Source organism: Megalobrama amblycephala, linkage group LG8 (genome assembly GCF_018812025.1).
Source record: "Megalobrama amblycephala isolate DHTTF-2021 linkage group LG8, ASM1881202v1, whole genome shotgun sequence".
NCBI lineage: Eukaryota > Metazoa > Chordata > Actinopteri > Cypriniformes > Xenocyprididae > Megalobrama > Megalobrama amblycephala.
The window spans coordinates 16,813,434-16,826,257 of record NC_063051.1 but is presented as its reverse complement, the minus strand read 5'-3'; the positions used below and the strand labels follow the sequence as shown (position 1 = coordinate 16,826,257).

Here is a 12,824-nt window from a genome sequence, read left to right as displayed (position 1 = left end):
TCTTATTACAGTATGACACTGTAGCAGCGCAGCATGCTTAGTTTGGTTTATGCAACAAACATCGTCTTAACGTTACACACATTGTGAGAGTGAAGATCAGGGGGCTGGTTGGAGCTTAACTCCAAATTCAGTGTTTTAAGCTATTGGTACACAGTGTGTAGGAAAACTGTAAGGGTCTATTATTTAAGTATTTACACAGCACATTTATATAACAAAACATTAACAATAGTTTGGATAAATAACAAATATTAATCCATTTTTGTTGGCTGATGAGGTTTTCTTTTGGCATAAAAATGTAAAAATGTACTCTCTGTCCTACTAAAGTTTAAATGCAGAGCCCACAATGGTAGTGCGGCAGAACGGATAGGATATAAAGAGAGAGAGAAAGGCAAGATCAAGGCCAGAGAGACTTCAGAGAGCTTTCATCATGCATATGTGTCTCAGGCGTTTGGAGTATTGTGACAGTTAGAACCTGTAGTGCACTAAAGCTGTGACTCAGCTCAAACACAAAGACATCTAAATAGACACATGCCTACAGAGCATTTCAGCCTGGAAAAACACGACACGTTCACATCATTTCAGTGTCCTTCAGGTTTCATGGGTTATAAACCATGCAGATAAGTGGAATGGAAACATTCAAGTCTAATACAGATGCCTTAGACACTTGGACATAACAGCACTTTGAAAGAATGCCACAGTCACATACACATGGATGATTTTCAATGAAGGGCACTTTTGAATACTTTGACTACTTGACGACTTTATGGAGAAAAGTTAATTGTCCTTTAAAAACCTTGGTGTGACCGTAATGACAACAGTATTAGGAACAGTGATTCTTTGTTGTGAAGACACAATAATACAATAATACTACTTGGATCGTTATTGCATCAATTCATTTGGTATATTGCAACATAAAGCAGAAATGGCATCCAAGATGTTTATTAGCAACACGGATGTGAAAAATGTGCAAATAAAAGCATTGTTTTAAGAGTATGATTAAAAACAATAGTTATTAATAAAAGAGTCTAAAAACTAGAACTGGTCCCGATATACTTCAAGTGAAATCGAAGAACGAACAGGTGTGACGTCATGTAGAACAAAATCAGGCCAAAACAGAGTTCATTTGGAGTTCAAAGCAGCTTGTTTTCCGGGAAGGTTTGCTCCGACTGGTGGCGATTACGTAATAGGTAGGAGGTGTGTGCTGAGGCTCTACCTACTTTGACATGGAAATCTTTTCCTGTTCATTTAATTTGTTCAGACCATCAAGGTCAGATGCAAGTAAAAACATGAACACTGGAGAACTGCTTTATTGTAGAAAATGAAATTGTAATTCTAATCAAAAGAGAAACTGTTTTTTCATGCTTAATACTATAAAGCTGTTTCCTTCAAAATAATCTGTTGTATAAAGTGGTATGAAAATAAACATGATGTGACTTGACTGGAGTGCCGTATTGCAGAGCATGTTCAAACAAATCCATGTCACTATGATCAGATGCTTTCTTAACTGCTGTTTTCTCACCATTGTCATTTTTGTTGTGTGTTTATTTTATTATTGAGAGGGAAGCACACAGCACATATTTACATCTAAATGCCACTCCCAGCAGTGTGGGCGTTGTTGGGATGCTCGGTAACAGTATATTGCTGCAAAGGTATTTTGAACTTCGAAGAATGAAAAATATATTTGCTGTGAGTATATTGGTGCCTTAAGGTAATAAAACAGCACCAACTTCCAACAACGGAGTACAGAGTTTTACTGTGAGTTTTCAATACTAACAATACTTCGCTCACAAACTTCACTCACAAACACAATCAGTCCACTAGTGCCCATTCCTACTGGTGATGGTTATCTTATATACAAATTTCTCCAGCTCCTATTTATTAGAACACACCATTTTTATAAAATTAACTCTTGCCTTATTCCACTACATAGACATGATTAAGAACAAGAGCTAAAACAAATGTCAATAAATACAATAAATGGGATGCATAAACAAAACACTTGCACAAACATTTCATGTGAAGGCCAAGCCCACTCTGCTAAAACAGGAAATATAAAACAGTGAACCCCAAATAAATATTTTAAAATAAACAATACAAAAGAAAAGTATGATGGAAGACTGTATTCTATCCATCACAACTGAAAATATGTTTTTAAAATTTCCTAGAAAATTATTAAGTTCAAATGCTAGTTAAAGCTAAAAATAATAAAGCTATTACAAACTCTATTTTTATAATTTTCTCTATATTTTTTTTTTCATTTGTGTAATGAAAAATAAGAATCAATCCTTTTTTGCGTATTGTGATGCATATCAAAGTGTAACAAATTATTGAAAAATTTTAAAATGTAGGGAGAGGACTTCTATTCATTGTGTCACAGATATTTAGTTGCTTTTTTAATCTTAGTTTCATTTTCATGGACTTTTAGTTCATATTTCATCAGTTTCCTGTTTTCCTTTGTTGGATTTTCCCACCACTCAGTTACCATGGCTACTGATATGATTAGTTCTCTTATGCTTCATCCAAGCGGCAACCTCCCCCTGTTTCTCGTGAAGCCAATACGGAAGTGAATTAAACTGCAATTCATCGACTGGCCGCTAGGGACAGGCTGCAGAAGTGAGCAGAATCTCATTGACCATCATGTTAAATTAGCCAAGTTTACAGCAGAAAAAAACATGTTTCACCGTAGATTGACAGTAATCCTTTAGTACTTTCTAATGATATTGCTATCTTTATTAATATTTTAGATAGTATTTAAGATAGATAGCTAGGGCGGGCGTGGTTTCAGCAACAAGTCGCATGGGCTCCAACTTCGTCCCGCCTCTTTGCCCATTTTCAGTTATCCGTGAGTGACGTGCGGTCACGTGCAGCTAAGATGGCTGCGGCCTCATTTGCGCGTCAAAACTGCTATTCAGAACTCTATGGGTGACGTCACGGACACTACGTCCATATTTTTTTACAGTCTATGGCTTCATCCCAATTCGCATACTATCCGTCCTAAATAGTATTCGAAATTAGAATTAGTATGTCCCAAATCATAGTATGTAGAATTCAAGGTCAGCTAATCAAAACAACTAATATTGCCCATAACACATTGCGCTGTGGACAAGGATTTGATTAGAACTACAAATACGAATAAAAAGTGTTTAAAAAACTACAAACTTGACGGATGTGTGAGACCGACGGTTAAGCAGAGCGGTTACGATAGAGGGGCTTGAATGATTAATAATCAGCATCTAACCCAGCACTTCTCAAAGTCCGGACTCCGGTCCGGATCCGGACCCGGAGGGAATTAAATCCGGACCCGCCTCCATTTCGTATTTCAACAGTAGTAATTGTGTGTAAGGGATTAAAAGTCTGGATTTCCTACTTTGATAAACGCATGTCAAAATCATTTGTTTAGTGTTTTATGTCTTTTTTGGAGATGGTCCGAGATTAAAGCGAAGGTGAGATATTTAAAGTTTTCCTCCATGATTCAGTTGCCATGACATCCAGTGAGTATACTTTTGACCTAATTTGGGCGCGAATCGTGCGACGCCAATGGGTGTGGAGCAGTGGTTCTCAACCTGCGGCCCGCATACAATTCATTTTTGTTTTAAAATTTAGATTAAAGTGAATTAAATAAATATAAATGAGCTATAATGCTTTATTTGTCATATAAAATAATTTTGGTGAGCATTTATTATTTTCAGACATCAGGCAATGTAGGCTAATGACGCAATCACTCGGTTAACGAAACAAACACAAGTGCGCGCTTAGGAAGAATTCAAACAGTAGCCATTAATTTTGTAAATTTAAGCCTCAAAATGGTCACATTTGTTATTAAAAGAGAAAAACTAAATGTGGAACATAAAATGAAGGAACACATGCAAACAAGAAGAGTCGCATCGCAGTAAAGGTAAGAAGAATGGAAGAATCAGTTTGCTGTTAATGAGCGAGATGGGCAGCCTTCCTGTTTGCTCTGTAGTAAAGTACTTGACAAGCAAAACATACAATTTCAAAAGACTGAACTGTGAATTCGATGTGTTTGTTTGATGTATTTTAAATCAGTAAAAATAACCGCATCAGCGCACCGCGGCTGGAATGAGCCCAACTCTGCACGCGCTCGCGGATCCGATGCTGCGCGTTTGAGAACCACTGATCTAACCTGACGAAAAGATATTTATTAAATGTTATCCACATTATATTTCATCTGCAGCAGCATTGTGAACTTTTATAACGATGCGTTTGGTCATTAACTTTTAAATGCATCATTATGCAAACATGAGGAGAGTTCTCTGCATGAAAGACCCATGACTGGCAGATCAACATGCGACTACGTTTCTCTCTGAAACGGTAGGAAATTAAATGTAATTGAATGTGGAGGATTTTAACTGTGACAAGATGATTTAACAGATACAGGTTGACAGACAGAACGTCCGTTAAAGACGCAATTATGACGAGGTAGTATGTCCCAAAGCTTGCATACTCTTCTGCTACACACTCAAAAGTATGTACTTTTTCTTTACAAAAACAGTACATACTTTTAGGACGTAGTATAAGTAGGCGAATTGGGACGCACAATTAGTTCAGCCAAAGTCCCTTTAAAGGTGCCCTAGAACCCTTTTCACAAGATGTAATATAAGTCTAAGGTGTCCCCTGAATGTGTCTGTGAAGTTTCAGCTCAAAATACCCCATAGATTTCTTTTTATTCAATTTTTTTACTGCCTATTTTGGGGAATAATTAAAAATGCGCCGATTCAGCGTGTGTCCCCTTTAAATGCTCATGCTCCCCGCCCCCAAGCTCGCAACTCTATAATACATTGCATAAACAAAGTTCACACAGCTAATATAACCCTCAAAATGGATCTTTACAAAGTGTTCGCTATGCAGCATATCAGATCATGTAAGTATAGTATTTATTTGGATGTTTACATTTGATTCTGAATGAGTTTGATAGTAGCCTCAGCAGTGGCTAACAGGGCTAAAGCTAACATTACACACTGTTGCAGAGATTTATAAAGAATGAAGTTGTGTTTATGAATTATACAGACTGCATGTGTTTAATAATGAAAATAGTGACGGCTCTTGTCTCCGTGAATACAGTAATAAACGATGGTAACTTTAACCACATTTAACAGTACATTAGCAACATGCTAACAAAACATTTAGAAAGACCGTTTACAAATATCACTAAAAATATCATGTAATCATGGACCATGTCAGTTATTTTTGCTCCATCTGCCATTTTTCGCTATTGTCCTTGCTTGCTTACCTGCATAAAGTCTGTTGATTCAGCTATGCTGCTCCAGATGTTAATACTGGCTTGTCTAATGCCTTGAAGCATATGCAAATATTGGGGTCGTACATATTAATGATCCCGACTGTTGCGTCACAGTCTGTGTTATGTTGAGATTCACCTGTTCTTCGGAGGTCTTTTGCACAAATCAAATTTACATAAGAAGGAGGAAACAATGGTGTTTGAGACTAACTGTATGTCATTTCCATGTACAGAACTCTAATTAACTCACAGCAATTATTTAGCTTTCCAATTCTAGGGCACCTTTAAGACAAGTCATTTCACTCAGCGGCCATCTTTAAAACACCTCTTGGGCATGCAAGTGCAGCTCCTATCTCTTTGAATGGGGAAACATCAAATTCTAAATGCTCGAATCATGACAAAAAAAACTGTATTTTTCAGGCTGGATCAACCTAATGCGCATGCGCAATCCTAAAGTGCACGTCTCTTGTGTTTCATTCCGGAGGCATGCGTCTGACTGTTTCTATAGGAACCGGAGCTTCTAACAGCCGCAGCAGTGACTCGTTGACTTTTTTTACAAATTGGCGATTGGCTCTTATTTAGAAGGCGGGACTTATTCCGCCACATTGTGCGTTCTCCCATTCAAAACAATACGAGTGATGCGTCTTGTGTTATTCTATAGTCTTTGGTTCAGCTGTGTATCATTAATTCACCTTGTTTGGTCCTCCTTTTCCTTTGTTCAGGAATTATATGTTTTTCATCGTCATCTTTGTACATTTGTCTGCAACACATTGTGACACATTGGTTGTTGAATGGATTTTAAAATGTGGGTGTTGCTTTCAAAATGAATGTGAGGTACAGTCAATTATGGAGGGTTGGTGCTTAAGCAGACTAAATGATTGCATATGCATATAAGACCAGCATATGTCACCAGAGAGAGGTCTGTTGTTATGATGGAGTTATGACATTTTGATTAAACATTACAAGGTAAAAAAAAAATTAAGAAAAAGAAACATACATGATAAATTGAATTTTCATTTTATGACGACTTTAAAAATCATCCTAGGGGATAAAATAGTTCCTGTAATTAAACAATCACCCATATTCATATATACAAGCAAATCAGTCTCATATGAGATGGAATCCTTTCCCGTATACCAGCTCTCTCACAGGTTTAATTAAAAAATATGAATCTCACAGACAACACTTCCCTTGAGATGTTTCAAACAGCATGCTTTCCACCCCCACATTATTCAACAACAACAGTCTATATCAACTTGTAGTGTGCTTCCGCTGAATCTACATCTGGCTCACCATTCACCAAGAGTTTTGCTACACAGTATAATATGAGGTAAAATCAGGTCCTACTGTCATATGACACTGACCGTACATAGGGTTGTATATCGGAGATGAATAATCAAAATTTGCAAAAACGTTTATGTGATTTAATAACCACACAACATTACAATAATGTTGAACATTTATAATCAATTTGGAAGAATTGTCCTGACAAATGAAAGACTGAACTCAGCCCATTATGTTTTCTGAAGATTGTGCGAAATGACTCTTTGACGCTGCACAATAAGAGGAGGGACACTTTGAGCTCTCTGAGTGACAGAATGACAAGGACGTCAAGCGGTCCGCCAGCTGCCTACCTGATATGTGTTGTCAAAGCTGTCGTACATGAAGCGTGTGATCAGGGAAGTCTTCCCCACTGTAAGAGAACAAAGAGAAGAGAAACATTAAAATAGAAGCCATTTGAAAGCAGACGGCAACTGAGGAAGCCAGTGAAGCCTGCCTGGGCTTACTGGATTGATTTGCAAGCTGTGGGCTGCCAACTGTGCTAATTGAAACCTCTGCCAAGAGATCTAATCATTCAATAGGAGACTTACCCAGAAGGTCGTCAGTGAATTTATGGAACCATTGAAAATCACTGCATTAGGACTAGGGCAGAGTTACCATCCTAAACCATCTCAGTCTTCGATTTGAAGGATTAAAATGGATTGCTTTTATGTAAGAAAAGACTCGATTTGTCATCATCTGTCATACAGTATGAGACACTGAAATGGCTACATTTTCCAGTGCAGCACATAACAGTGTTTTATTTTCACATCTACATTTCATGAATGGTAATATCCTCATACTTTTTGAAGCTCCAAGCAATAAAAAAGGTATTAAAAAGGTAGATTATTTAGATTTGACTTCTTTTGAGGCGAGTTTATTAAATCTGGGGTAGAAAACAGTTTAAAATATCCCAGTAACAGCATCACAAAACCTAAACCCAGATATGAGACTGCAATAAAAACATCAGCACAACTTCATCTGCCCTGCTGACCTGAGATTCCCCTGAGACACAAGAGAAAAACATATACCTGTGTAGATAAATGGATGAATTTACCCACACCCACACATCCACACACAGAAAATAACTCTGAGCTACAGATCAAATAAAGGAGAGAGCAGGATTTCTCATGGCTGAGAAGTCTTTTCAGTGAGTAGACTGGAGGCTGCAGGTCACAAGTCATTTAAATGCTAATTTTCCCTAAGACACTGATCTGTCTCCGTTTAAAAGCGAGGAGGATCTAAATTAATGGGGCTCATAAGGCTTTATCTAATGCTTTTGAGTAAATACTGAATTATGGTTTGGGCTATACCCCTTCCCTCCTCATTTAACAAACCATGATTATTGAGTGCACATTAAACTGCTGGATGGAAGATAGCCAGCCAACCTGATAGCCGACGCCGAGAGGCAGCCGCTATGTTAAAACCACAACTCACATACATAAACCATCAGCTCCTACTGCAGTGAGACCAGTGGGAATAAAACATCCACTTAGATTTGCTTTGCTAAAGCAGCAAATGTAGGTTGAAATATTGGAAATGTATATTTTCTCTAGGAAATATCATGCAATAATTTGTGGTCGGTACGATTTCCGATCTTCAGTGTCACATGATCATCAGAAATCGTTATAATACGCTGATTTGGTGCTCAAGAAACATTTCTTATCGTTGGATGGATGGAAAGTTCAAAAGTTCAAAAGAACAGTATATATATATATATATATATATATATATATATATATATATATATATATATATATATATATATATATATATATATATATATATATATATATATATTTTTTTTTTTGTTTTGTTTTTTTTTTGATAAATTTAATGCATCCTTGCTAAAAAAGGTATTAATTTCTTTCAAAAACAAAAATCTTACTGACCCCAAACATTTGAACAGGCTACTTTAAAGCCTAAACAGAAATTTAAGAAAAACAGATCACTCCAGTTCATAGCAAGCAATCTTTTCCATTCTATATTCTATCTCCTTAGAATCCACCAAAGCAGACAGCTCAAGCTCTGTTTCTAATGGATAGAGTGGTGGGTGTCTAATTTTAGTCATGTTAAATATTTAATATCATGTCATTTAGTGGAGCAGAGGGCATCCAACATTTTTCAGTTAATCACTTATAGCAGACACCAGAGCAATAGCTGGAGATAGGGCTTAGTGCTTAGCCTTTACTGTGATAGATTGGATTTGGTGCTTTGACTCCACTAAGAGCGCCCATTAGAGGCACAATCAGATAATGGATACAGGAAAAGGAAATGGGAAGGAAGAAACTAAAGTAACTAAAATACGTTGAAAAATGTAAGGATAAGCTGGCAGATTAATGGGAGAAGCTAGAGATAGAATAGATTAGAAATGGAATTTTGCCTTGTATCTTTAAACCACATATATACCACTAAAGGTACATTACACAGACTGTTCAGTCCAGCACAGAGTGCCTCATACATACATTTACACAGAAATTACACTACCGTGTAAAAGTTCAGGAAAGGTAAGATTTTTTTTTTTTAAAGAAATTAATACTTTTTTTTTTTTGCAAATGTGCATTAAATTGGTCAAAAGTGAAAAACTTTAACACGGTTAGAAAAGATTTCTATTTCAAACAAATCATTCATCAAAGAATCCTGATTAAAATGTATTAGATTCCACAAAAATAAGCAACACAACTGTTCTCAACATTTGTGATCATAACAAATGTTTCTTGAGCATCAAATCAGCATATTAGACTGATATCTGAAGGATCATGTGACACTGAAGACTGGAGTAATGATGCTGAAAATTGAGCTTTGCCATTACATAAATAAATGACATTCTAAAATATATTAAAAAAAGAAAACTGTTTTTTTTAAATTGCAATAATATTTCACAATATTACTGTTTTTACTGTATTTTTAATCAAATAAAGTAACTGTAACAATGCAAAATAATAAATGGTAAATGTACATTTGAAGAAATAATGAAAACGTAAATAATACAAAATTAATGTTTTAAATATTAAATATAGAAGCATAAAATCAACAAGAATGTTAAATAAAACATTACAGTGTATATTGAATCTTAATGTGAACAGTTATTCATTGTCCTGGCTAAAAATGCATTTTGTTACTTTGGTCTGCATCAGAGGCTCCATCTTTTAAAATGTGGATATCACAGATTGCTACATGGTTGCCACTTGAAAAGCTCACTCACAATAAACATCAAAAGTCTCACAAATTCTGGCTGATATGGTCTCCCTTTGGGAATATATAAAAGCGCTTTTTTGACGAACATACAGAACTCCTTTTAACTTCATTTATTTTCCTTTTATTTAAAGATTGCTCTAATACAGTGTGACCTTGCATACATCTTTTTTTACTTGTTGTGATTACATCTATTAGTTCTTTACTTCTTTTATTAATTTTTTACTTCTTGCCTTTTAGGTTTCGTACATTCTCTAACATTAATATATGCTGTGATACTGTTAATGTTAATTTGATACTGTGGGGAAACAATAAAAAAAATAACATTACAAATAACACATTATATGTAATAATATATACTCTGTTATGGCAACTGCAAAGTCTAAGGGCCAGATGTACTAACAGCTTGCGTCAGCGCAAACCCACTTTTGGCATTAAACACCTACTGTTGGGATTTACTAAAAACACGCAGTGCAAAATTAGCTCTGAAAAGGTGTGGACTGAGTTGTTTTTGTGGCTGACCTTATTGCATATGCATTTGTAGGAGTTTCCCTATCAGACACAAAATTTATGGGAGGAGAGTATTTAAATGAATCACGCAACGCAATTTACTAATGTTTGCGCTAGTCAATTTACTGGTATTTGCGCCATTATTTAACACCCCAAAAAAATCATGTTGCAGTTGTTGCTGCTAGGAGGAAACACTGCAGAGTACAGAGAGCGCATGGAAGAAGCGAGAAAATATTTTCCACTCATATTAATTTCGTTGGAATGCCAGAGAAGACGTTATCCGTATATTACATGTAACAAGTTGCGCCTGTGTCGACCTGCACCTGATGAGCATCAGCTCTCCTTATTTGCGACCCAATGCTAATTTGCGCTGCTCTTGGTAGATTGCGTTTTTCATTATGTAAATGATTTGACTGCGTCTGCGTTCTTTAATTTGCGCGTCAGCAGTAGATTACACGCAAAACTTGCCATTCCCATCGGTGCATTTGTGGAATTGCGCTCTCACACTAATTTGCCCCATTTAGTAAATCTGGCCCTAAGGCTGCTCTGATGTTGCATTTCACTTGCACAAAACTAAAGCAGCATCAGACCTCCCCAGTATCATGTTCTCACACATCAGTTTGAAACCATGATTATTAATTGATGAATGAATAAGTAAATGAATTGAATTTGTATTTTGTGTTGCATGCACATGCAATGTCCAAAATAAACACTTGCCAAGCAAAATATAAGTAAAAATGGGCTTTGGCAAGTTGCAAGCAACATACATTTTAAGTCAAACTGTGAGAAAGATACTCTGACTCTCACTGATTTAAGTGATGGGTGATTCAAACAACAACAAAAACAAAAACTACTACTAAACTACTAAAGAAAATTGTGTGTGATGTGAGTCTTCTAACAACTTTTACCCACATCTGGAATGCTTATTTTTTTCCCTCCTCCAGAACTCCTTGTGTTGACATGCAAAATATTCATCGCATAGCCACCAAAACCACAATGTCTCTTGACAATTTTTTGACAGGTGCAGTTTATGACAGACTACCTCACTTCGAGTCACACAATGACCTGTTTACAGTATATGATATTTTTCATTATAAATAAATCCAAGAAATGAAATCAAATACAAGTGTGAAAGCTTTCACTTAATAAAATCCTATATTGTGAGATTAAAGGGGTCATGAATTGAGAAATCAACTTTTCCTTGAGCTTTTGATATATAAGAGGTCATTGTACTAGAAGAATATGGAATGTGCCTATCTATGTCATCTATGTCCTCCGCAGAAGAAATCAACGCCTGGTGATTGATACAGGACAAGAATAACATTACCTTTCAAAGGATCCTAATGCTAGGAATATGGTTATTTATTTTCATCAATGTGAATGTCTCAGTTGAGCTTTATTTATTTGTATTCATGATTTCACAGTAATGCAACAACATGTAAGTAACTGTGTTCATTCTAATGCCTGATTTGATATGATTCATGTGCAGAACAGATGATCTTTGTCTATGTGTCAGTAAATCAAACCAGTGACAGTGACTATGGTCAACTTCATGTTGTTTCTCGTAGTAGGATGAAAATAATCTGTTATTTAAACGGTGATTAAAGTATATAAAGAAAGCGATCAAAGAACTCTGTCAATCAAAAAGCGCAAGTTTACCGGTGACTGAGTTCTGGACACACGCTAAAACTCCCGTTTTATTCAACAAATCTCTTTTAATGCAACACTCTTCACAATTAACCCCAGGAAACATTATAAAACAAAAAACGCAGTTCATGACCCCTTTAAAGCTTAACAAAGACGCTTTTTCCTCCAGTATTCAACAAAGATTTTTGAGAAATATCTTTTTTCTTCTTTTTGTTCAGCATAAGAAAGAAAGCCATACAGGTTTGTAATGACATGAAGATGAGTACATGATGACAGCATTTCATTTCTGTATTAATTATTCCTTAAAATTTTGCTGAAAAGACTATAATGGGCTATGCAATGGCCGGTACCTATTGACATCTTACCCCAAATACATTGACAATGTGCCACAAAAGGTCAATGTGTGTTTAATGAATCTTATTTCCTTTAAATAACAGCGGAAATAACAATCCAATAGCTTTTTCTAGACAAGACTATATGGTATATGCTTTTACCGAAATTGACATGAAAAATAAGCTCACCCTGAGAAATTCTTTTAAGTCCAAATCTTATTAAATAACTATGATAAAACATGGACGCAACCGACAGCAGAGTCCTCTGTTACAGAGATTTGGGTCTTTGATATCTCTTTAATACATACTCGAGGCGCTGCCTGATAAACGTTAGCAGACACACCAAGAACTCCAAGAACTGAATTTAAAACAGCTTTATTCCATCACTATTACATATTCATGACAAATCCACTCATGTATGCTGATAAAATCCTCAGTACTAATGTTGTAAAACCAAGTTTTAAGAGAGAAACACTCCGAAATATGTGAAATGCCACAGACAATCTATCAGCAATGTCAATTATGAAAGCTTATCAGTCCAGCTAATTAACTTCATTTTAGGT

The 12,824-nt window shown here is 35.9% G+C and overlaps 1 protein-coding gene across 2 annotated transcripts in view; it reads right to left on the bottom strand.

Annotated features, from left to right (window-relative positions):
• The window catches only part of rab6ba (RAB6B, member RAS oncogene family a), a 123,663-nt gene that overhangs the window by 67,017 nt on the left and 43,822 nt on the right, over positions 1-12,824 (bottom strand). For both annotated transcript variants that reach the window (XM_048199693.1, XM_048199694.1), the window contains exon 2: positions 6,892-6,950. In XM_048199693.1, coding sequence (XP_048055650.1) covers positions 6,892-6,950 — 59 coding nt within the window. The remainder of the gene's footprint in view (positions 1-6,891; positions 6,951-12,824) is intronic.